Source organism: Takifugu rubripes, chromosome 15 (genome assembly GCF_901000725.2).
Source record: "Takifugu rubripes chromosome 15, fTakRub1.2, whole genome shotgun sequence".
Lineage (NCBI taxonomy): Eukaryota > Metazoa > Chordata > Actinopteri > Tetraodontiformes > Tetraodontidae > Takifugu > Takifugu rubripes.
Window position 1 is genome coordinate 14,828,704 of NC_042299.1, and position 20,801 is coordinate 14,849,504.

The 20,801-nt window shown below is 48.7% G+C and overlaps 3 protein-coding genes across 5 annotated transcripts; all 3 read right to left on the reverse strand.

Moving 5' to 3' along the window:
- Nucleotides 1-16: 16 nt before the first annotated feature.
- Nucleotides 17-3,930, reverse strand: nle1 (notchless homolog 1 (Drosophila)). The gene is given in 14 exon segments (XM_003978642.3): nt 17-518; nt 595-665; nt 746-905; nt 988-1,190; nt 1,262-1,308; nt 1,394-1,529; nt 1,605-1,797; nt 2,243-2,340; nt 2,416-2,492; nt 2,569-2,629; nt 2,631-2,649; nt 2,753-2,973; nt 3,153-3,307; nt 3,785-3,930. Coding segments are annotated over 13 exon segments (1,437 nt in total). The 5' UTR covers nt 3,291-3,307; nt 3,785-3,930; the 3' UTR covers nt 17-505.
- Nucleotides 3,931-4,184: 254 nt separating this feature from the next.
- Nucleotides 4,185-10,353, reverse strand: inpp5kb (inositol polyphosphate-5-phosphatase Kb). Of its 3 annotated transcripts, none has more exons than XM_029848458.1 (13): nt 10,090-10,353; nt 9,607-9,655; nt 7,991-8,095; nt 7,766-7,874; nt 7,532-7,648; nt 7,041-7,216; nt 6,846-6,957; nt 6,648-6,757; nt 5,744-5,972; nt 5,529-5,666; nt 5,370-5,453; nt 5,187-5,291; nt 4,185-4,967 (listed from the first exon to the last, which is right to left on the reverse strand). In XM_029848458.1, the coding sequence occupies exons 2-13, from the start codon at nt 9,645-9,647 to the stop codon at nt 4,899-4,901; spliced, it is 1,395 nt and encodes a 464-aa protein (XP_029704318.1). In that variant the 5' UTR covers nt 9,648-9,655; nt 10,090-10,353; the 3' UTR covers nt 4,185-4,898. The 3 variants fall into 3 exon arrangements, with proteins under 3 accessions (XP_029704318.1, XP_029704317.1, XP_011618302.2); XM_029848457.1 differs by having other exon boundaries at nt 10,124-10,352; XM_011620000.2 differs by lacking the exons at nt 9,607-9,655; nt 10,090-10,353 and adding an exon at nt 8,227-8,772.
- A 1,330-nt stretch (nt 10,354-11,683) lies between these two features.
- pitpnab (phosphatidylinositol transfer protein, alpha b) lies at nt 11,684-20,207 on the reverse strand. Its single transcript, XM_003978636.3, has 11 exons — nt 19,919-20,207; nt 17,690-17,720; nt 15,884-16,029; nt 15,644-15,735; nt 15,284-15,291; nt 15,064-15,138; nt 14,748-14,831; nt 14,593-14,670; nt 14,395-14,505; nt 14,179-14,301; nt 11,684-14,093 (listed from the first exon to the last, which is right to left on the reverse strand). The coding sequence occupies exons 1-11, from the start codon at nt 19,933-19,935 to the stop codon at nt 14,046-14,048; spliced, it is 813 nt and encodes a 270-aa protein (XP_003978685.1). The 5' UTR covers nt 19,936-20,207; the 3' UTR covers nt 11,684-14,045.
- Between the last annotated feature and the right edge of the window lie 594 nt (nt 20,208-20,801).

Below are 20,801 nucleotides of genomic sequence, written 5' to 3' on the forward strand. Positions count from 1 at the left end.
ACCCGATCCCGGAGAGACTCTTCGAAACCGTTTTAATTCTGTGTTCTGTGGGTTTGAACCGGTTTTTAAGAACCAGCTGAGGCTTTGCTGAATGGAGGACAGAGAAGATTAAGGGCTGATTACTGTCGCGCCGCCACCTGTCACCTGCGGACCGTCGTCTGTCCGCTGAGGCTTAAAGTGAAGGAGGCGCACAAATCCCGTGCACGTCATTTCGGCGCACCTCATTATCCGGCTTGATTTCTGAAGATTGAAGTGTTTTTCAAATCTGAAGATCCAGTTATTTACATATGAATATCTCCACTCACAGCATTATTGTGCAGCACATTAGCATTCACAGCTCAACGCTTATTCAGTGTTGCAGTACGAGTGTTCCCACGTGGGTTTCCATGGCGATGGCACTTGTGTCCTGATACGGGACGTGAGTCTCTGGTGGAGCGCCGGTGCTGATCAAAAGAGCAGAGGGCTCGGGTGCAACTGTCAGATGGAGCGGTACGACCCGGGTCGGCTATCTCCTCCATCTGCAGACAGAACGCAAGGCGTCAGAGCCAGGACACGTGCGCGGAGGATCGTGCGCGCTCTCTGCGTCTCACTTACATTCGGAGGCACTTGTCTTTCCCGCCGCTCGCCACTCTCTGTCCGTCGGGACTCCAGTCCACCGCGTAAACCTGCACGTGCAACAGTCAAGTGAGAAACGGTCACCATTTCCGCCAGGGGCATCGGTGAGTCGGGCTCGGGCGCTCCTCACCTCGTCAGCGTGTCCCGGCAGGTCGATGTTGAGCTTCCCGGTCTTGATGTCCCAAACTTTCAGCGTGCTGTCACTGCTGCCGCTGACCAGCAGCCTGCTGTCAGCTGACCAAGCCACCTGATACACGGACCCCACATGGCCCCGCAGGGAGGTCAGGTACCTTGAGGTGAACGTAAGAAGTTATAATTGTGCGTTTATGGCGCCATCATGTGGAAGAAAGCAGTATTACACACATTACTTACTTTCCGGTGCGTCCATCCCAAATTTTGATAGACTTGTCAAATGAAGCAGAGGCGATGAGCCTGGTGTCTGGGGAAAAGAGCACCTCATTGACCAGGGCACTGTGGCCAGTCATCCTGGCCAAAGGCTTCTTTTCTTCTGCAGGGTTCCACAGGAACATGGTGAAATCATCAGAGCCGGACACCAATCGCTCAGCAGCTGGACCCTGCGGTGGGACGATGGGGGTGAGCGTACTGCTACAGCGATCTAGCCGTGCACACCACAGGCAGCACCTACCCTGACTTTGTTATATCTCTGCAAAGCTTTCTCCTTCAATTCTTCCACTGTGAATGAACAAAACGGTGGTCGCGTGAGGGTCTTCTCTTGCAAATATCTAAGCGGGTGTTTTTGACCCAAGTTCACACTCACGCGATCCAGTGACATCCTGGGGGTTGACGGTGGCTGTCGCGGGTTCAAAAGCGCCGGTGCGCAGGACGTAGTCTGTGCTGAGGGCCAGAGTGTTGACCCAGTGGGCGTGGCCCTGCAAGGTCCTGCACATGACGCCCTGCAGTGTTAAAGGAAGCAGAAATGCTCTGATAAGTGCAACCGACATCGCGAGCGGTGAGGAACAGGCACTTACGTCCTTGGCTCTCCAGACTTTGACCGTCCTGTCCTGCGAGGACGTGTACAGCAGCCCGTCTCCTCCCCACTTCACACAGGTGACCGACTGCGTGTGTCCGGTCAGGATCTTCTCGCAGCGCCCCAACACGGTGTCCCAAACGCGTATCGAGCCGTCTTTTGAGCTGCTGGCCAAATACCGACACTCCGGATTGCTGACAGGAGCGAAGCAGAGGAACAGAGTTACGTCGGGATTTCCCAGATTCCGGGCTCATTCAAGAGTTTGTCTGTAGGTTCCAACGGCTGACGGCCACCGGGGGAACTCTCTAGCAGTAAACACAAGCCAGACAGACGTGGGGAAGAGATTACTTGTCATTTTGTGCATCATGCACACAGCCTCCCTATGGAAAACATGCAGAAATACATATGATGCAGCTTTTAAGTTAAAGACAATCGATCTGTCTGCCAAAGAAGGAAATAGAGCTACTGGACGTCATCTTGGCATCACTGAGCCTAGAAACATTTTTGAAGACTGGGTGATAAAGTGCATATGTGTACAAAAGGCATTTTCTTTAAAAATGTAGCAGGTGCAGCTTATATTCAGGTGCGCCCAATAGTCTGAAAATTAAGGTCAATGGGAAGGATTGAAGCCAGACTCACAGATGGAGAGGTTCCCAGCAGAGACAGGTGATCCATTTGGTGTGGCCCGTTAAAGTCTTGCCCACCTGTGTTCCTGTGGCTGGATCCCACAGACAAATCTACCGAAGCAGACACAGATGTATGATCAAGTTGGGAAAGATTCAAATGGAAACAAGAGTGTGTTGGTGGCTCACCTGACTGTTCTTGCATCCTGAAGCTAGTTTCTTGCCGTCCGGTGACCAGGCGATGCTGAGCACCCAATGTGTGTGTCCTATAATTAAAGAAAATACAGCTCAGGAGTGTCACAAACGATATATTGAGGTCAATTAATCAACACGACTTTATACCTCTGGCAGTGTGGAGAGGCGTCTCAGTGGTCAAGTCCCAAAAACGCACCGTCGTATCACCCCGAACCGCTGGCCAGATACCTAAAATGAATCCAACGTTGTTTCAGTAGGGGGAATTTATGCTTTTTTCCACTTCTTATTATAATGACATGGCATGACAAAAATAGAGGTGTGCAACACTCACTTGCCAGTGGGGCTGAAGGCAGTTGAAATAACTGCTTCTGTGTGTCCCTGCAGGCTGCTGGTACAGCGGGCCACAGCCCGAACCCTAAACACAGCCAGAGGCTGGTACATCACCGGAAGAATTTGCTCTGTCTCTATCTTAAGATCCTTCACACATGATGCCAGGCTGGTCACCACCTCAGCCTCACCGTGCACAAAGAAAGCCAGAGGCAGGGACTCCTCCTAAAGCCACAATGATGGTGTGTTACATTTCAGGCATATATCTTGTAAATAACTGCACCAAACAAGCAAGAAAATTAGAAATTAGAAGTTTTGGGCAGATTTTGGCAAACACAAGACTAGAATTAGTATGTGCACACCAACATGAATGTGTATTTATGGTAGGGACAGGCAGTGGTTACATTTTGCAGCAGTGCGTTGCAGACGAGCTGCAACTTATCGGTGGTGATGTCCAGGGGAACATCGAATGGTGACCCCAGAGTCTCGCCGTTTTCATTCTGGAACTGGATCAATAGCCGCTCCACGTCCTCTGTCATCATCACGCTTAGATCCACACCTACAAACATGACATAAAGTTTCTTATTTCGGCAACTCCTGCCAATACATTGGAGAGCTTTAGTTGACAAAGACACAGACGATTCTCTGGTGTTTTAATTATGTAACGACACATAAAACAGATTTAGTTTGCAGCAAAAATGCTGTCATTATGCTGTTATGTGAATATTATTATAATATTATGTTAGCCAACCCATTAACGTCACGACACTGCTGAAACACCGCGGAGTAACGAATGGTTTTGTTATGCCAAAAATACAGAGGTGTGCAACACAGAAGTGTGCGAACAAATATGATTTACTCGGAGCTAACCTAGCTTGTCAGTGAGGCGACCCAACCATGCTAACTTCGCTAGGTGTTGACATTTTAGAGTCCGTTTCGAGGCAATCAAATTGTAGGAAGCATAAACTAGCGTACGTACAACACTAACCATTATTAAACATGGTACAAGGTGGTAAATAACTGTCTAAAATGTTACCGTTTTTCAAAGTAGCGATGCGTTAAAAATCCCCACGTGTGTACAACCGAAAACCCTTTACTGGAAAAGATGCTCCAAACAGGCGCAGTTGTCAACACGCAATGCATTCTGGGAAAAACATGGCAGGAAGCCGGAAGTGCCGCCTCTGTTGGACCCCGAGTCCTCTTCACCGTTATTAAGTTCTTTCTTAAGTAAAACGCTGGATTAAATGTCGGTACATTATATAATTTGATTTTTTTTTTTTTAAATAAAGCTTCTAAACTGGATTTTGAAGTTATTTACAAGGCATTTGTAAATTTTAGCAATTTACTTACTGGCTCAATGTTTTTATAACTGTTTTGTGATTGTTTCTTTTACACGTTTGGAGTAAAAAATGAATCAAACACACAATGTTTTTTCAGAAAAATCTTTTTTTAATCCGTTTGAGGCTCTGTCTTAACAAGTTACCATTGTGGAAAAATGGGGCTGAAAGGCATTTCGGCGCTGATGAACAACATACTTAATGATTTGGCTATTTTCCTCAATTTAATTCATTATATAATATCAATATGATGCTAAATGATCGTGACCAGTTAATTTATGCTCTTCACTTTCTCAGTCATTCAACACATACAACATACCCATAATCACATCTCTCTCTGGCGTCAAGCCTTGTTTACATTAGAATAAATGAGGCAATCTTGCTTGCGCTAAGATTATAGCAGATGAGAAACAAAGGTAAAAAAAAACAACTGTTCAAATCATTACACCTGTTTACATTAAAAATCTCAAGAATCTCCATTCGTCATTAGGGTCTGTCATTGTACATTCGTTACATAATTTTCTGTGTGCAGTTTTGTTCTAAAGCAAAATGTGACTGTTTAAATCTTGATTTCCAAGAACAAAAGCTGTAAAGAAACAAGCCAAACAAAACCCCCAAAAGCCCAATGGTGACCTGGTGTGGGACTCGTGATGACCATGAACCCTTTTGTAGAGGAATCTTAACATGAGAGTTTAGCCTGCTGGAGCATTTTAACTACACGATCCGGCGCCGATACAGTTGAATACAAGAATCACATGTGAAGAGTCAGGCTGAAGGGAATATGGTGAAAATGAATTTGCTGCGAGGCTCTTCTTATTTGTTCAGCCCATTGATGTTTTCAGGAACCAGTCCCTCCATGACGGCACGCTTGGACTCCAGAATCTGAAAGATGGAGGCGAAATCGTGAACAGGCTGCTACACACCTTCCTTACTGCAGGATGGATGTAACATTAATTAGGTTTATCCTAATCCTTAAAAACAGAATCTATTATAAACCTGATGGACATCTGTGCCAAAGGGCACAGAAACAATATTTCACTAGGGGATTATAAAATGTCTACTTCCTCTAATATAGAATGAGCTAATACATGTGGCGCTCACCTGAAAGGTGGCGCTGAGACCGATGATGCTCTGCAGGTTTGTGCTGTAGTAACCCAAAACGTAGTCTCCACCCAGCAGAGGGATCTCGTCGCGATCCAAGTACAACTGCAGCCACAGCAAACACGTATGTTAGTAATGTATAGGGCCATAAACGACATCACAAAGGCCTCGCTGGCACCGTACCTGTATGACTTCGCTAATCTCCGGCAGCTCGTCCTCTCTCACCCACACAAAGGTGTCATAGTCAGAGGAACTTTTGAATCCAACCTGCCGGAAAATGAAACCGAGGACTAAAACGAGCAGTGGACGCTGGATTGATAGTATGATAATCTATCCCGGTACCTTGTACAGGCCAATCCAATCCCAAGTAGACGACATGAAGTCTTCTTGGACAGTGTAGGTCAGACATGCACCCTCATCTGCGCTCCACACCCCCACAGGGGAGATGTACACCAGCGGTGTGTCGAAACACTTCCTCAGCTGCAGGAGAGAGCGAGGAGGTGAACATCAGTGGCCCCCATCAGCGGCGGGAGCTTTTCCAGTCAGTTATCTCCCACCTCCAGGCTGAAGGAGGCGACGACGGGCTTGTGGTCACTGACTCCGTAGCTCATGAGGCTGGTGTACTTGTCCTGCGTGACCAGGAGCGGATACTCGTCTGGCCCCTGGTCGGCAGAGGTCGAAGCCGTCTCCTCCTGCTCCTCCTGCTCCTCCTCCTCTGGAGGCGGACTTTTGGGTTTGATGCGCCAGAGGATTCGGTCCGTCCAGGCTGGTTTTCTTTTCTTACCACTGAGTGCAACAACAGTTCATTTGTATTCCCCACTCTAAATCACCAAAAATCCAGGAAACACTAAAACACAGACAGACGCAGACTACAGGGGGTTGGACCCTAACAGCATGCTGGATGGTGTCGGAAGTGGAGAACACGTGCAGGACTGTGCAGGAGCAGCATGGTGCCTCGCTTATATCAGGGTCTCCAGTTCTTGAAGGACAAGACACAACCAGCGTGGTGCCTATTCTAAATGGAGACACCAACCTTGGTGGGTCTAGCTCCCTGTGCCAAGCCCCCAACCAGACACAGAGCAGCCCCCAGGTGAGGGAGGTAAGGAGGAAGAGGAGGGTGGTGCTGCAGCGCTGCAGGGGCCTGGGTCTGTACATGGTTAGGGGCAATGCCACAGTGCTCATTCTGAGAGGGACACATACATGGTGCCAGTTCATGTAGACGGAAAGATCAGGATCTGCTGCATCCCGCGCGGTTGCATATCTCATTAAGAGCTAAAGGTGTGACCTGAAAAACTCTGGGGGCTGTTTGGGTGGTGCGGTGGGACATGCAAGACAAAACAAAGTGTCTTACTTAAATAGAAACCATGACTTTGAAGGGCTGCTTGAAACAAGAACACAGAGTCTGAGGAACAGTCGCTTCGAGTGGCGACGCCTGATGAAAAGGTGTGTGACCCGCGTTACCTGGTGTCGTAATTTTCCGAGTTACGATCGAACTTGTAAGTGGGTTTGAAATTCAGCTGCCCTTCCTCAAACTCCTGTAGGAAGGGTTCCTTCGCCTTCATCGTGGTGAGCTGTGGGAAAAACACTCAAAATGTAGCATGGGTGTGTGTGTGCGTGTGTGTGTGTGTGTGTGTGTGTGTGTGTGTGCACGCGCATCACCTGGTCTTTGCTCCAGAGCAGATTCAGCCGTCCACTGTTGATGGACGAGCGGATGAAGTGCAGGCCGTGGTCGGAAATTCGAAAGTTCAGGTCACCAAAGCAGAAGACGACCCTGTTTGGGAGACCCACATTAGCATCCATGACCGCCCCCCCAGCTGTGTGTCTGTGTGTGTGTGGGGGGGGGTGCGCTCTTACTTGTGGTCCCGGATATGGGGGGTGTCAGTCAGGTCGAAGTCTTGCGCCTCCAGGATGTACTCCAGCTCGTCCACGCGCTGCAGGGCGTAGTTCATGTGCGCCGCCAGGTGGCAGTTCAGGAAGCACACCATGTGACCGTAGAAGGAGAACCGCACGGACACGCCTCCTTTATTCCCCTGAGACAGTTACACAACCTGAATCAATACATTTCCCTGCAGTAAAGGCAAGAGAATAAATACAGGGTAGCCTAAATCCCCTCCCCCATAATCCCACGTAAAACATCTTGGATTATGGATTAGACCAGTGTCTTGCGAGTGCTGCGCTGCGGCAGTTTTCACGCTCTTTCTTTGTGATCCCATTCTTCTCCGAGCTTTAGCGCATTCCACCAGACAAGCACAAAGGGCCTTTCAGAAAGGTTTAAACTCTGCAGCTCCCGACGCCGCTGCCGTCTCTGATGGTCTGGGGGCCCGTAACCGGCCTCGCGTCCTTACCCAGTAGCCAAAAATGCCCGTCCGGGTGTAGGTGGCCTGGATCTTCTGGATGTAGGGGAGGTGAATTTGTTTGGCAAAGAGGAGCAGCAGCAAACCCTGCATCCGTATCGACGTGACCTGGAACCAGCAATAAATACACTTTTGGTTGGAATAACTGTCCTTCTTTGCTAACACATGTTACTTAAACGCGTTACGCAATCCGCGCCATCACTGCCGGCACCATTCTGGTCTCACCTTGACGAAGCCTCTGGGCGCCAGAGTGTCCATGAAGACATGGCTCCAGGAATCCTCCGCCAACATGTCGGAGAGGAACCTCACCGGGGCGGCGTTCACCTCCTGCAGCCTGTCGCCGCCAAAACACCCAGAAATCAGAAGCACACCCCCTCCATCCCCCCCGACTCTTCCACCAAGCGCTGATGCTTTAACAGGGTTTTATCTTCCATCCCATCCCCTTCTCACCCGATCACGTAGAGGTCCGTGGGGGGCTGGACGTCCAGCTGCAGCAGAGCGGTGACATCCTCTGGGGGCTCCGCCGTGGCCACGTTCCACGTCACAACGTGCAGCCTGTCAGCGATTTTGACAAGGTAACAGAAGAGTTTATAATATTCTAATATTCTGGTTCTTTGGTTGTTGTTTATCCGATGTTATGATCTACAGATCTACAGATGTTAAACCCGTGCGGGACATGTGTCCACCTGAAGCTGTCAGTGGGAACAAAGCGTCCACAGAGCTGAAAGGCTTCGTCCAGCGTGCGCGACACCTCCTCGCTGGCCTCCTCATCAGAGCTCATGTCCTCTATGCAGGTCAGCAGCTGGTTCAGGCGCTGCCGGAGGAACATCTTGGACTTCGAGCCCTGAGACGCCGAGCTGCTGCTGCTGTCAGACCTCAGCCGTGGACTGTGTGTGACGGGGTCCATTTTCAAGATTTTGTTTTAAAAAAAAAGCTCTTCTGATTTTGTGTGTCGTGTTTCCTCGGGTTTTTTTTCTTCAGATCCACAATATGTCCTCCTAGCTGAGTGAGGTCATGTCATTAGTTCTTCTTTGGTTGACTCTCAATTTGGTTAGAGGTAAATGAAGCTCATTCCTGATTGGTCGGATCTCTCTGGTTGCTCTTCATGCAGCTCCTGATTTCAGATCCAAAGTGAATGAAAATAAGCTAAAAACTGCAGGAGGACGTTTGCTGCAGAGGTCCCTGAGCTCCGACCGGCTAAATGAGCGACAGGGCTGTGGGGTCCTCTCAGGAATGTGGGCCAGAGTCAGATTTGGGTTATAATCGCTGGCAGGGGACGGGCATGTGAGCGTTTGTGTTTGTCCACAGGGTAGAAGAGGAGGAGAGGCTGATCCCGCGCCGCCGCGAGCACTGTTGCAAGACTAATGTAACCCTTCGGATCCCTAAGAGGTTTACAGGCAGCGCTGTGTCTGTCAGTCCAGCAGGAACAGGGACGGGACAACGGCACACAAAAGCCTTCGCTTCTTTATGTTCCTCCAGCCTCAATCCAGTCTGTCCTCATATAGGTGAAAGGTTCTTTGTAAGCCTAATTAAAACTGGGGCTTTAACAAGGCCACTCCTTCATTTTCCCCTCTGAGAAGAAATATTTCAATGATTCTAATTAAGCATCGGTGCTTTTAATGAAGCACATCTGAAAACACTGAAGGTATGAAGCAGTTCCAGCTAATCATGTGACCATATATGAATAACCCCGTGAAAGTGACTCAGCAGATTTCCCAAGGCGAGACGTGGCAGAGAAGAAAAGGTGTTTTTTTATTTTGATGTGCTATATTAAGGCAAAGTGAGCGAAGACATCAAAATGCTAATGTTGCATGCTGCCCCAGTTCAGCCCTCATGTAACAGCGTCACATGCAGAGACTTAGGAAACATTCTTCCTGCAGGCACAAGTGTTAAGTGGATAACCCAGGTCGGGGTTTTCTCCGGTCCAGTGAGACGTTTCATCACCCAAATCTCCTTATAGGTTGGGCAATTCAGATTCAGCACAAGGGTATTAGCTGTTGTTTCTGGATGCTTTAGGACTCTACACACCCCTTTCCCTCAGAAATCCCAGGATCGGCTCTTCTTACCTGCACTTGTCTCTCCCGCCGTTTCTTCCTCCTTTGCTCATTTTCTTTTCTAAAGACAAAAACAGGTGGGATCAACCCAAAGCCAGAACAGCTCAAAGCCCAGTAGCAGTCAGACATCTGTAACGCAGACGTGACAGGCGTGCCCGAAAGTCATTTCACAAATAGGGTTGTGAGCGTGTAATCGTGTTATCATCATCGCCACACTTCGTCCGCGGTAATGTGACAGCACCCTGAAGGTCACATGGGAGGAGAATCTCATCTGTTCCGTGTGTAGAATGACCCCAGAGAAACAGATGGATCAATAAAACCCACGCGAGATGCTCGCAGCTCCACTCCAGGGCAGCAAAACCACGCTGAAAGCAGCAGTTCATCATCTCATAGCTCAATACAGTTAGCACAATGCTAATAGAGATAGCCAGTTTTCTTTCCACAGACGCCCCCAAAAAGACTCAAAGATTTGTTTTAAACACTTTACGTCTTTACTTCATCATTCGCTCGCCATCATTCCGCCGCTCACCCTCGTGTCTCGGTCGCTCTCCGGCCCTCCAGAAAAAGCTGCAGACTCCCTGTGGACAGATGACAAAGTTCTCCGGAGGAGAGTCCAGAGTGGGGGTCTGCTTTCCTGCAGCGAGTCCCGTTGTCTGACCGTTGGTCCCCCTTTTTTGTTGCCTCCTCTTGGCGCTCGCCTTCTCTGAAGGGGCAAGGTCCTGCACAGCACCGGCCCCGCTCTTAAAAGCGTAACATGGGATCAAGCTCTTACCCCAGGTTGGTTAACAACCCCAATGAGAAAGACTTACCTTCATCATGAATGAACATGTCTGTTTATTGAAATGTCACCGTGACGCGTGGTATTTGTTGCACCAAAGCCCTCTTTGTGTTTTCAATAATCCTTCACTTTCCCAACTATATGGAATGTGTAGGGTGTCGTGCTTTTGTGCAGCTTTTATGTAGAATGCTGTCAAACTGTTCCCATTATACGGGCTATTTTTACTCCAAACAGATTTGCATTATTATCATAACCTCTAAACATATTAACAAAGAAGTAAAAAGTGATTAAAATGCGTTGAAGAGTTAAAAACTTTCCATTTGAATCAATTTAGTAAATATGGGGTTATTCATATCATGCTCTGCCTTGACCTTTAACCTCATCTGCAGCATATAATCAAGATTAATGCATCTTGACGACATATATCTTTATATTCTTGCCAGCAGGCAACATAAAGGGAAGCTGCAGACCGCCACCAAGGGAAAAGACTCATGAATGTAGCTTTTACAGCTTGTACAGGAATTATTATTAACCTTACACCAAACCACATATCACACATGTTCTTATGAGGTGGTGAAACAGCTGTTTCACCTTTTCTGTGCTCTCCAAAGGAGCCAGCGAGCCAATAAACCCGACTAAAGAGCATCAGAGGACAGAACAGGAAGGCGATAGGACACCAGCGAAGAGCCGAGCACAGACAGGCTGCAGCTATCAGACGGGGCTTAAAACACATTATCGGAGGGCCCTTCCTCGCCAGCGCTTATGTAATATATGCGCTTTATCAGGGAGTGCAGCGCGGGTCGTGAACTCTACAACAGTTCTGAGGCGGTATTCTGCGAAGCAGGCTGTTTCCTAAAATAGACCCACAAATAGTTCACAGTCGGATTTGTTTCTGGATCCAAATATCAGATGGTTTTATTTCAGGATGGGTGCAGAACAGAACTTTTGTTAAAGCTATTAGCATATTTAGCATATATGGCTACATAACCTTTGAAATGAACATTTTTTAAGTCAAAATGATGTTGTTTTTTTTTACAGCAACTCACCCTGGGAAGTGTCTCTTTACCATCTTATAATGTGTGACTGGGCTTTTTCCTCCCCTGTAATCAGGGTTTTAACTAATCTTCATCACAAAACCTGAGGAATTTTACCCTGCTAACAGTCTGACACTAGCTGCTCTAAGATTGAGATTCAAATTCCAAGTCTGCTGTGACGTTGAATTATGAATCTTTATTTCCTGTTCAGCTTAATTTTTTTCTCTTAGCAGCAGATTGCCATTAAATGAACTACAATAAAAGATGAAAACCAACGCAGAGTTGCTCGTTTTCTTTATTTCTTTACTTCTCCAATGTACAGTAGTGTTATTGGAAGATAAGATGACAAAAAAGGCACAAATTCACAATAAAAGAAGAAAATCAAACAGGAGACAAGTCAACAGGAGTGAGTGAGAGAGCAAAAGAGACAGCGAGAGAGAAATATTTGACATCTTGATAAGAGCTGGGGGAGAGTTTGATTTCCTATTCTGATTATAGAAATTGAGGACTCTAACCACAGAAATCTATCAGATTGTCTCTGTTCTCCCACCGGCGTACGTGTGGCACCCTCAGGCTGGAAAAGTCCCCTAAACATAGAAGGAGTCCCCCGATCCTCATTTCTAAGCGCTCGGGGGAGTGGTGGGGGGGGCAAAGTCCGAGGCCTCGTTCAGACCCGACGCCATCGTTTGTTTGAATCGGTGAAATCGGCCCGAGCTGCCGTCGTAGGTTTCTTACTGGTGAGAGACGCAAAAGTGGCTCAGAGGCCGACAACGGAGGTACAACACCCAGAACAAAAATATATATCTATACTGTCCTGCCAGCGGGAGGGGGTCCAGCCAAACGGAGTCTTTCTGCACTTTTACTGTATTTTTCCTCTTTTTATCCAGGAAATGACTTGAAAATCCACCCAAAGAAGGTCTCGCCCGTGCCTAAAGTCTGTCTAATATCTGCGTGAGGGCGGCGATGCTAAAGCGAGACGTTTGGAGGGTTCGGGAGGGCGCGGCGAGCAGTGGGTGTGGCAGGACAGTCTGCTCAATATATATGTGTTCATCTATATGGATTCATTCACTATTTACAAGGTCAGTACGTTCATAAATCTCCACGGTGGCTCCATGTGACGCTGGAGAGCTCCTCTTAAAGAGGAGCAACAGATACTCAAAGGGGACGCGATGAGGAAGAAAGAGGAGAAAATATTCCAGGCAAATGGTTGAGCAGGACAGCGGCGAGAGGGAATTCAGCTTCCCAACGATGGAGAATCCTGTCAGATAATAACTGAATACAAAAATATGATTTCTTTCGGACGAGAATATTGCCCGGCTCTGTCGTGTCCTCGCGGTCTTCTGTTTTACCGACACGCGTCGTATACAAAACGTACAGAAAAATGAAAAACTAGAGAGATCGAAGCACTTTAACCGCTTTGATCAGAAGGGTTGCCATCTGTTGCTGACTCTTTAATGTTCCTGGGTGAAAACTGGGAATGAGGCAGACAAGGAAAGGAAGGAAAACCAGAAAAGAGGCCAAACATGCAGCCCGGAGGGGGAGGGGGCGTCCGGCTGAGGTCACTTCCTTTCAAATGGCGCCTTTTTCGACTTCCTTCGGCTACTCTAACGCATATACTGGAAATTAGCGCGGGAGGCCCCACCTGGAGGGAACCGCCGGCGGTAACACAAACACAACACAACCAGGACCGGACCCACAGCCCAACCACGTTTTCCTGACTTCCTGCTCGGGAATACGAGAGATCTTAGAGAACCGACGTGTCATGGAAGTTATTGCTATCGCTGGATAAGAGTGATTATCCACTGGAGGTGACAGGATGGCTAACGACGCAACGCTTCGGAGGCATTTCTTCATCTCCAACGCAAACGGAACGAGGCCTCCGGCCGTCGCTACGACGACAGGTCCAAAGACAGGGAGGCTCGACTTCGGTCCCAGTTTTCCGAAATGTCGGAACAGCCCGATGATCAGAGCGAGTGAAATGAAGCCTTAGCTGCTACAGGAATACACACGTCGGAGGACTCACGAAGCTGCTGAGGACACCTGGGGGAAAGAAACGTCCCGTCCGGTCGGGGGTCCAGAACACTGAAAACTAGCGCAACGGTAAAGCCAGGCGGGATTCAAATGAGCAGGGAGAAACGTGTGGGGGCAAAAGAAATTACAGAAACCTACAGACAAAAGTATTTTAACCCCCCCCTTTCATACGTATTTATATATCTATATAGTTTTCAATACAATTATTTAGCTTCTGATTTACGGCACACTGTACATATACACACCATCGGAAATAACCAACAGAAATGAACAGAAATTGCAGAGATAATGTAAACGGATCTCTGGAGTTTGGGACGGTTTGCCGACTCAACGGGAGCGCTGCTACCAGAGGCCTCGGAGGAACACGGAGACGCAGGCTGGTCAAACAAACGGCGAGGGGGGGGGGGATGGCGGAGATCGGCAGAAGTTTACTGGGTCCGGGTCCCTGAAAGTCAGACTGAATCAGACGTGGTGTCGGTTGGAATAGCAGGAGGATGCGGATCCGCTGGTGTCTGGGTGTTTCTTTTCTGAAGACTCTCCCGTCTCTGAGAGGGTGAAGTGGAATGAAGTATGAATCACCTGATGGACAGCAGCATTCACACGTGCGCTCAGTCCTCCAGAGCCACCATCCCTTTCACCGGGTCCTTCACTCTCATCTGACACACAAGACGGACCTGTTATTACCACCATGAACTCATCCGGCTCTGTCATCCTCCGCTTTTTTGTGTGTGTTCCGCTTACTTCATCGAGTTCCCTGCGTGTCTCCTCCTCCATGCGGCGGATGTCTTCCATGTTCAAGTCGATCCACTTGTCGATCCAACAGAACAGTTGGCGGTGGAAGTTAGTGAACAGGCGCTTCTCTTGCTGGAGGTTAAAGGCACAGCAGAAGAAGAAAATCATGTGGTGTGAGGGAGTGAAGGTTCACACGGAAACTGCTGAGTCAGAATCCACACACACCTTCTGGATGAAGTTCTCCACTTTGTTTTGCAGCCCCCACCACTTAAATTTGACGGTGACCAGTTTGTACGCACACATGTGGGGGCAGTCTTTCTTGGCATGGAGCTCCTTCTGCAGACACAACAACAGGCAAGACGGGATCAGTGATGCTAACACGATGCTAGCTAAAAACAATGCCAGCAGAACCAGGTTCGGTACCTTCCAGTCTTTTCCCAGGGGGCCCCGCCCTGTCTTCACTGACTTGTACCTGCAGGGGTCCTCTTCTGGCTTGTAGTCCTGGACAGATGTGCAAAAGTCCAACATGAAGGAGGACACAGATCCTTACAGAAGCCTAAACACTGCTAGATCATCACCTTGGGCTCCACCTGGGTTCTGTCTGCAATGTCAATGTAGACCACATCTACTTTCTTCCAGGTCTCGGCATCCAGACCATGTACCTGGAACAGAACCACGCAGCACCGTTAGGACCTCTGGAGGGACACACAACATGTCTGACAGTGGGAACACACAATAACACACAAACACAAGCTAACACTAGAGCTAATGGCTGTTTTCCTTTATACAGTAAATATAATCTTTAATGTATGAACAATGTGCTGACTTACTGAGGCTAAAACACACACGCACGCACACACACACACACACACACACACACACACACACACTTACATTTTCCAGATGCCCCATATCAGGTTTGTGCCATGTCTCGATCTTGATCAAGAAGTTATCCTTCATATACTCGTTCTGCACAGAGAAGTGAAGAAAATTCGGGCGAAGATGATGAAACGATAAATAATCAGATGCTTCTCCGACTCTTCAAGACACCCGGAGGCCAACATGGGTGCATTAAGCTAAGTTTTTAGGTTCAAATGAAGCAAAACATACTTACAGTAATTACTGTGGGCCCAGGTGAGGGAAAGCAGAGGAGGAATTAGAGGGAGAACGATAGAAACATTTATTAAAGGTGTAACACAACTTCATGTGTGTGTGTGTGTCTGTGTGTGTGTGATCATAGCTGGAAAGCCCAGAGTGATTATATGACTCCTCTCATTGGATAGATAAATTATTTAGCATGTCCTTTAAGGTAGGGAGGACAAATGAAGATCTGGGTGACCTCACATTTTTATGGGACAAATGCAGACGGTTAAACTTAGCCTCATTATTTTCAGCTGGTTTCATAGTTGTAATACTGTGTAACTTATTAGTGTGTGTGTGTGTGTGTGTGTGTGTGTGTGTGTGTGCAGCGTACCTGTGCGGCAGTACGGGTAAGCGTTCCAGGCTTTCTCGTGGATGTTGAGAGCCGAAGCCGGAGCCAACATTCTCACAAACGACGGCACTTTACTGCGGAACAGGTGAGGGACGTGTTTCAGTTCTCTGACCGTTTCAATGCAAACTGGTCCCAGAGTTTCACAGCCGGAACGGGTCAGAGACGGGACCCGCTCGCTAACGTCCTCTGCGTGCTGCAGCATCAACGGTTGAGCCCTCTCACCTCTGCAGATGGTAGATTTTGTGTGTGTACTGTCCCTTCTCTCCTTCCTTCTCGTAGGGCTCGTTTTTCAGCACCTCCACTCCTTCCCCCCCGCCCGTCTCATTCTTACTGGCCTCGGCTACGGAGTACAGTTGGCCCACCTGGTACTGGAAACAAAGCAGAAATAGAGTTAGCAATAGCACGCGTCAATCTTTTTCTCACCGTGTTGCCATGGAGATGGCCGTGCGACAACAGATATCCCTTTTCTTTATTCACATGTGTGTCATCAGATCATCTATTTCTTAATCTTAAGTGGTGGATTAATGTGTCCGAATGATCCTTTCCCTCTTTCTAATCTCTCCCACAAGCATTTTTGCTTCTTTGCTTCCTCTCTTTAACTCCAGTTGTGTTTTTAAGATCATCCCTCCTCCGGTGTGTCCCCCCTGATACTGGACCCACCATTGGGAGCTGCTTATTATACATTAGACATTGAATAAGTTGAAAGAAAACAAGATCCATGGTGGATTGAGGTCACACTCTTCATTTCTCTACTAAGGTGATAAGGAGCTGCTTTTTAAAAAAGGGGAGAAAATGTGTTGACATGCGAAGAACCGCTGAGGACTGAGGAGTTTCTGTGAATAATGCTAATTATGTTCCAGTACAGACGAGGAGAGAATGACAAGAAGTGTCCGGCGTCACACCGATGATAAGATGGAAATGTTTAATCTAAATGCAGCAGACTGGAGTGTGAGTGAGTGGAGACAGTCAGGCTGCAGCAGGGACGGAGACACTTCTGGAGGGCTGTGATTCACGCACACAGATCACACGTCGCTCCGCGGACCGGCCGCGCTCCTTCACGGCCTGCTGGATTCGGTTTTATTCCAGCACCACGGCTGATTTTGCTCCTTTTGGATCATATTTGAGAGGGAAAATGTTTGTTGTGCAGATTGTTGCCTCCTGTTTTTGAAAGTTAGCCACGTAGCCAGCGAGCTAACGGGGCAGCGATGATGTCAACATTGATACGCTTTCAATTCTTGCTCCACTTCACTGTCAAAACTCAAAACTCAACTTCATCACTATGTTTGGGTTTTGATGTTGAGCTGTTAGTGCTTTAAAGGGAATAAATGTTGGCTATTCAAGTAAAAGCAAACAAAAAGTACAAGCTTACACTAAGATGATGCTATGAAGCTATAAATATATATTACATATATATTCATTCTTCAGAAATGACTGTGCATGAAAAGAAAAATCCGAGGGGGCAGAACTTGGATGGTCAGTCCAAAACCTGGAATTTTCTAACGGTAATTCAAATTGGAATCTTTCCTGGGATTCCTAATTCCCGCCTTAATTGTCCTCGCTAAACGCTGCGATTTCGGGGAGACAGCGAACGCCACACAAACAAGATTATGCCCACGTCTGTCCGAGTAAATATGAGAATGGCGGCAGATGGGAGAAGGTTACAGTGGCGGAAGTAGTTTCAAGTGACTCATTTACGATGCAGGCCTGAATAGAGGAGCAAACCGCCATGGAAATGAGGATGGGGGGGCCAGAGGGCCCCAGACAGGACGGGGACAGGGAAAGACGGCTGATTTAGTCATTCGGATTCAGGCTCTTTTTGTGGCCGGTGGACAGGTTTCATCTTTAAAAGCCAACGGGGGACAGGTTTAGTCTTTAAAAGCCAACAGGGGACAGGGCTCATCTTTAAAAGCCAACGGGGGACAGGTTTCGTCTTTAAAAGCCAACGGGGGACATGGCTCATCTTCAATACTGACAAATTTAAGACAAACGCAGAGTCGTTTCCGTAAACACACAATGAACCGGGCTTACCTCTTCCACCGAGATGGGAAGAACCACTCGGCTGGAAAGACAAAAAGGAGGTAAGTTACAGATAAAGCATGAAGGTTATATTCCAGTAATCATTTTTACACTGAACAATAAAACAGTAATTCCACAATCAAACATCATCAATTCTTGCAAAAAAACCCCCACAATTTGTCTAAAGTGGGGCAGGGGCGGAGGCGCTGGGTTATAGATGATCTAGTTCAGCAGCTGCAGGGCTGATGCTGGTGGTGGGTCGTCGTGAAGGAAACTGAGGTCTTTTTTAACGACTCCTCTGTGGTTCACCTCTGTCATCTGAGCCACGTTTGCTCTCCAACATTTGTTTCTGAGCTGATTCTGAGCGCGTGAATCTCTGCGTGGGAGCAGCGCTGACATCAATAATGCTGCTCTGTTTGTTCTGCTAACAAACTTCCCACATCTCTGCAGCCGGGTTCAACAGGAAATCCTCTTTGGTGGAGCTTGCGAAGCGTCGTATGATTGTGTTACCTGTGTTTGTTCACACACTTTAAAAGGTTCCCTTTAGGAGGGAGAGTTAAGAACGGTCGGTGTCAGCGGGTGGGAACACTTTATTTAGCAATAATATTACCCAGAATTGCACTTTAGTGTAGCTGCATTCATTGTATGGCTCGATTCACATAATCCTGCGTCCCACCCACCACCAAATATAATCTGGGTCTGACTGGGCCAGACAGCGAGCAGTAGCATCAGCACAGTAGCATTCATAGTTTGCTCTCCATTTTTATAATGTTTTCATCGTCCAGAGAGCAGAACAGACTTTGTCCTTTAGGACTGACGTCTCTCTCACTGTGTGTCTGTGTCTCTCTCCCTCTCTCCTCGGCCTGGAGTCTCCACAGGACGATCGGGTGTCTCTCGTTCTCCGGGCTCAGAAAGCAAACACCTCTCTTCTCTCCTGCGCTTCACCTCCTTCTTTCCCTCTCTTGTCATCGTATCTCCTCTGTCGGTCTGCTGCTACCTCTTCGTTACATGCTGAGAAAAAGGTCCTGGAGGTGTCAGAAATGAGGAGCAGGGCCGATCTGGGTCAGTGGTTTAGGTGAGCGGCACCACGCAGGGCAACTGTCACGGCTGCAGCATCGATTTTGGCCCCCGTGTTGGCCCCCGTGGTGCCGCCTTCCCGCCTGTTACCGAAACTCTCGGCGTGCCTGGGCGTTGAGTGTGGTCGGCATTTAATCGTGACGATTTAATTAATTTCTAGGCAGACTGCTGAGACTCGGGCTCTCCCTAATCACTTCAGATCGTCACTGCCGCCACCACCCCGGTGCTCTTGGTGCTGTTCCAATAAACGCATGTGAGGGAAATCAAGACAAGGCAAAGGCATTGCATTTCATAGGGGGGTATTTTTAGGTTGATGCTGCTTTTTGTTTTCATCTAAAAACACTGATGGAGACGGAGCCAAGCATGGTAAACGCCGCTGTTGCTCCTAAAATGTGTCAGGACGCCAGACTGGAGCCTTTATTAAAGGTGCATCACTCTTCCATTTTAATGACAGCTTCAAGACCGTCCCCGTTTATCTGACATTCCCACTGAACCCAGGAGCAGACAGAGCAGGCCTGTGACTGAGGCCTGAGAGGAGCCTTCAGCACCAGCGCTTTATCAACTGTCACAGTCCGACAAAAGTGTCACTTTTTGGCCAGATCCTCGCCATTTTCCTCTCTTTTGCTCCCTGCCCCACAGCGTTGCGACGCCCCCCTCCACCTGCCCGCTCCCATCCTCGTGCAGCCCCACGCCGGGCTCCCTTCACACCTCCATCCCCCCCCAGAATGCCGGAGTCGGCGGTTTCACCTTCACCGCGCATCAATAACACGGCCACGGCGGCTCACGGGGACGGAAGCTGCCACGGCACCGCGACGCCGACACCAGCATCCGGCAGCACCAGCATCCATCGACACCAGCACCATCGGCCGAGCGAGTGGTTTTTCCACGGGGAGGCTGACTGGGAGGCTGGTGCGGGATGTGAAGGGCACAGCCATGCCAGTGCCGGCTGCTGATGCAACTCCGGATGCGGCTGTCTGCGCGCTAGAGGCGGACGGCGTCTGGGCGCCCGTCGGACTGACCTGGAGTCAGATATGCAGCCTTCCTGGCCGCAGTATTTAAACTCGCTCTCCACTCAATGTCAGCGCTGCAACGGCAAAACGGATAAACGCGCGGACATCTGCCGCTCTCTATCTCTCACGCACACACACACGCACAGCTACTTACAATTCCTTTATGAGCATTTTCTTTTGTGTGCGTGCGACGCGGTGTCCGAGAAGGAAGCAGCAAAAAGCGGGTCCCGAAACAGGTTCGATGGATCCTCCCGAGAGTCTCTTCTTTCTCCTCTTGCTTCTCTCCACCTCTCCCCCTCTATGTCATCCTACCTCCGCTTAGTTCCTACAAATTCACTTCCTGATCGGGGCCGCGGCGCGGCGTTGCTGCTGCGCGCAAGAGGTCTGTGCAGAGCCGAGCACACTCAGAAATGGTGGGTCGGGGCTGGAAATGGGATCCGTGTGGTTGCGCTGGCTGGGCAGGGAAGGACAGGCTGGCTCCTTAATGTAGATCCAATTAGGCTTTATAAAAAAATCGGCTTTTGTTTTGCAGAAGAGAAACAGTCCTGACAGGTTTTGATCATACGAGTTGCGTATCAGCACTGTTTTACCTACATGAATCTACTTGCTGGTCAGTTGTTCCTGTGATGGTTCAGCGTAACAGACCGATAACGACCTTTTATTCAAAATACACGGGCCCAGTTTCTGCTGCCGAGTTGGCTATTTCACTGCAAGTTCGGTCATAACATTGTAAGTGGTGGCCCACAGAGGCCAAATTAGGATAAATGCTGGAGGGGAGAATAGGAGGCTGAACTGAACCCGTTTTCTTCACAGTGGTCCACATCCTCTGCGTCATCGCTGCCACGGTGACGTCAGAACGTGGCATTCACGACGGATGGGCTCGACACGGGGACCACCGCTGGCACACAGCAGCCGTGCGTCATCGCCCCCCCCCCGCACCCTCCAGTAACCCCCGACCCGACCACGCGCGCCTGATAGTCACCGATAATTGATGACCGATCAACCCGCTCGTTGACGACCCGCGTGTCCGCGCCTGT